The sequence below is a fragment of the Electrona antarctica genome (assembly GCF_951216825.1).
Source record: "Electrona antarctica genome assembly, chromosome: 21".
Taxonomy (NCBI): Eukaryota; Metazoa; Chordata; class Actinopteri; order Myctophiformes; family Myctophidae; genus Electrona; species Electrona antarctica.
The window spans coordinates 21577102-21580805 of NC_136802.1; the positions used below are offsets into that span (position 1 = coordinate 21577102).

Below are 3704 nucleotides of genomic sequence, written 5' to 3' on the forward strand. Positions count from 1 at the left end.
GCGTCAAAGTGTTAAAGTGAATCATCAAATGAACAAAACATAATTTACCAACTTATAATTGAGCTGCTTGTAGTACTTAACATCCCCTGAAGCTTATTCATCAATACTGATGAACAGACTGAGTGGGGTGTAGTGTGTAGCGCAGGGGTATTCAATGTGCCATATTAGGAGATCAACTGATCAAGTCATTGGCCCACCCAGTCCAGCCTCCATAACTGAGACTGAGGGAGAAGTGAAGCGCAGTGGACATGGTGGGTACTGCAGCTTATTTTATCCGAGACCAGACACATGAACCAGCGAAAGCGGTTTTGACCAATGGGCTCCGATCACAAGCTTGCGCACAAGGTTGCGCACGGAGGTGAGACGACGAGACAACGCACAGAGGCCACAAATAGGCCCCGCCCATCAAACTTTTCCAACCCGGAAGAAGGGGTGAAAAGGGAGTATGTGCTGGTTGAGCAACTCCGTCAAGTGAATGGGAGGGGATTTCCGGTGCACGCTCTATTATTTTTGAGTGGTGCAAACCACTCCAATAACCAGCTTTGTCTGTCTGTATCTGTGTATGTGTGTACCTGTACGTGGGGCCACGCACAGGTGAGCATGGTTGCTATGGTTAGTGTGTGACGTCACTCAGTGCACCACTCAGTTCACACGGGTGTGATTTCTGAGGTATGCACAGCTTTGTGTGTGTGTGTGTCTGTCCGCTTGAGCACGGAATGTGATGTATGAGGATAAGAGCACCCCTCCCTTCACACAAGTGTGATTCTAACTCTATGCACCACTGGTACCACTGGTCATGAATCAACAGAGGCCTGGATGGCTTGGTTCCAGGCTTAAAACATTAATATGACATTTTTTGGAAATCACTACGGGAAAAATGAATGGGCTTTAGATTTGTGGAACCACAAAATTGCCACCACTGCTATGGCCTATGCTGCTATGCAGTGGAGCACAAGCGGTATACATTTTTGGACGATTCTATGAGTGATGTATAGGGTTCAGATTGACGTGAACGTTTTCAACTCGGTGTCTTCAGGCTGGATGCAGTCGCCCCAATTAAGTGGAAGAGAAGAACGTCACCATGAGGTCCCGTCAATGTGTGAGGGCCAATATGTGTTGGTTGAAGATATTATCGACATCTGTGGGGGCTATACGAGGGCAGAAAGTACTGCAACGTGCTTTATGCATTTGATGCAAACAGCACCCACAGGTGGTTCAACCTCAATGGTTCTGGAACTGTTGCAGAGGAGGGTGGTGCCTGTGTCTTGGAGAAGGTCATGAATATATATATGGAGGGTACTCTAATAACATCTACAAGACACCAGCGGTCAATGGTCTGGTCTTTAGCACCAGAGGATCTCTGGCACCTACTTTATTTTATCAGGTCACTGTCACCATCATCGGGACAAAGGTGTTTGTATTTGGGGGCCAGGAGGAAAACTGCAACATCAGAATTGTTTGACACACTGGATCCAGTAATCCACTTTGTCCTTTATGTATTACTGATGAATTTAGTACAATGGACCCCCTGAGGGGGTTATATCCTATAGTTTGACCCTGTATACTGTTATCAATTCTGCTCTAAGTCAGTCAAAGTCCACACATTGTAACCAGTCAATTTAAACATGACAGCATGAGCAGCAGCAGAAAAAAAAAGAAAACAAAAAAAGGACAAAAACAGGACAAAGGTCTCCACCTTTGCAGTCACTTTCCTCTCCCACTGCCAGTACTTCTCCTTTACAAACAGATGTTTCCCCTTCCATAACTGTCTACATTAATTCCTGGTGGAGATCAACTGGGCACATACGTTTCTGTTCTGAGAGATGTTCTTCTTTGCGGCCATGCCTGCCGTGGCACAGTTCAGTTGGCAGTAGAGTTCTCCATTCTCCCGTATGATGCTTATTAGTTCCTGCTGGGTATGACTGAGCACATTCCAGTGTTCTGCTTTCTGTCCATCTAAATGAAGACGAATGACCTCCTCACGTTTCCCTTTATTCTGTCCCATCTCCTGGAACTAATTCTATCCTTTTAGTGCCGTCACTGTTGGTAGGCATGACCGACAGTTCCCACCTGACATCGCACGGGAGTCCTGACTGCTCCAGCTGATACTGAATAACAGCTAGCTTGCATAACGTCTTCAGACTAGGACTTAAGTCTAAGATGAACAGGTCGTCGGATATGTAACCTCCAAAGAGGATGATAAGACCCCCCACCCTGCAACAGCACATCCTGTACACCCAACACGGAATGTTCCCCTTGGGGTCGACTCTCTTCCAGGAGAACGTCTCGTGATTGAATTTCCACAGATCATTGATGTTCCGGTTCAGGCGATAGTTGTGGCCGCCGAATATGTACAGCTCGTCCTTGTAGGCAAAGGCCGAATGACACCAACGCTCTTCTGGGAGCGGGTGAACGAACGGTGTGCTCAGCCAGCAGTCGGTCTCTGTGTCAAACACTCGGACGTTGACGTAGTCCCCTACCTGCATGTCCCGCTCACCTATGCCCCCAAATATGAACATCTTTGTACCGATGAGAGTGGCAGAGTGCCACCACCCGGCAGGCGCCGGAGTGCCACTGGTGGTAATTAAAGACCAGGCCATCGTGGCGGTGTCCAGCTTGTAGATGTCATTGCTGTATTTCGTCAACTTGTTGAATCCTCCGAATATATACATAACCTTGTCCAGGACGCAGGCCGAGTGGCCGCTCCTCGGCCCCGGCACGCTCCCGGAAATCCTGGGGAGAAACCAGCGGTGGGTGTCGACGTCGAATGCGTACGCCACGTTGCAGTACGCCCTCAGGGTGTACTTGACGCCCCCCCAGATGTAGATGATGTCTTCGATCAGCCCGGTCGTGTGGCCGTAGCGCATATTGGGAACCTCGTCCTCCTCCAGGGGATTGCCCGCCGGTCCGGTCGTCACGGGGGGCAGCTTCATCCAGCGCAGGGACAGCGTGTTGAAGACATTCACGTCGATCTGGTCCATGTAGTACTTGTAGGTCTCGCCGTTGCATAATCCTCCGAAGGCATACACCTTGTGACCCACTGCCACAGCAGCAGGGAGGTGCCTCTTTGGCCCGCCTTTCAAGTGGACAGTCCAGCGCAACATCTTACACGACAACAGCAACAACACCTCAGCAGATCCGTGAAGACCTGCTTTGTACAGGAATAGAGTGCTACCTTTGGGTTGTGCCGTCGCTAATATTGGAACCGCGGCACAAACATCACACGAAGCCTGACCAATCCATGATGATCCGCTCCAACATTTGACGGAGTGCGTATGTGAATTGACAGCATTTCCGATGAAAATGAAAGAAAGCAGGCATACACAAACCTACAGCAAGACACTGATGGAAACGTTCATGGAACACCTAGAGAACATACCTGCACCACTTATTTCAACACCTGGGTAGGCACCGCTCACTTTTCACTCACATTTTTGAGGGGCGCAAAGCCCCTGCCCAGCTTGTGTGTGTGTGTGTGTGTGTGTGTGTGTGTGTGTGTGTGTGTGTGTGTGTGTGTGTGTGTGTGTGTGTGTGTGTGTGTGTGTGTGTGTGTACCCCATAGCAATGATTTGATTGGCTGAGCACATAATGTGATGTATGATGATGTATGAGTGATGTGATTTCTTTTAGGTACTTACTGCATGACTTATAGTTAACCAAGCCATGGTATATGGTATATGCTGAGTTGGCGGTGCCGGGATCAA

General features: G+C 48.9%; 1 protein-coding gene across 1 annotated transcript in view; it reads right to left on the minus strand.

Annotated features, from left to right (window-relative positions):
- The window catches only part of LOC306914272 (kelch domain-containing protein 3-like), a gene marked incomplete at both ends in the record, with an annotated part of 8235 nt that extends 5131 nt beyond the window's left edge, over nt 1-3104 (minus strand). The window contains one exon of the mRNA XM_079491262.1: nt 2214-3104. Within this exon, the coding sequence (XP_079347388.1) occupies nt 2214-3104 (891 nt within the window). The remainder of the gene's footprint in view (nt 1-2213) is intronic.
- Nucleotides 3105-3704: the final 600 nt, after the last annotated feature.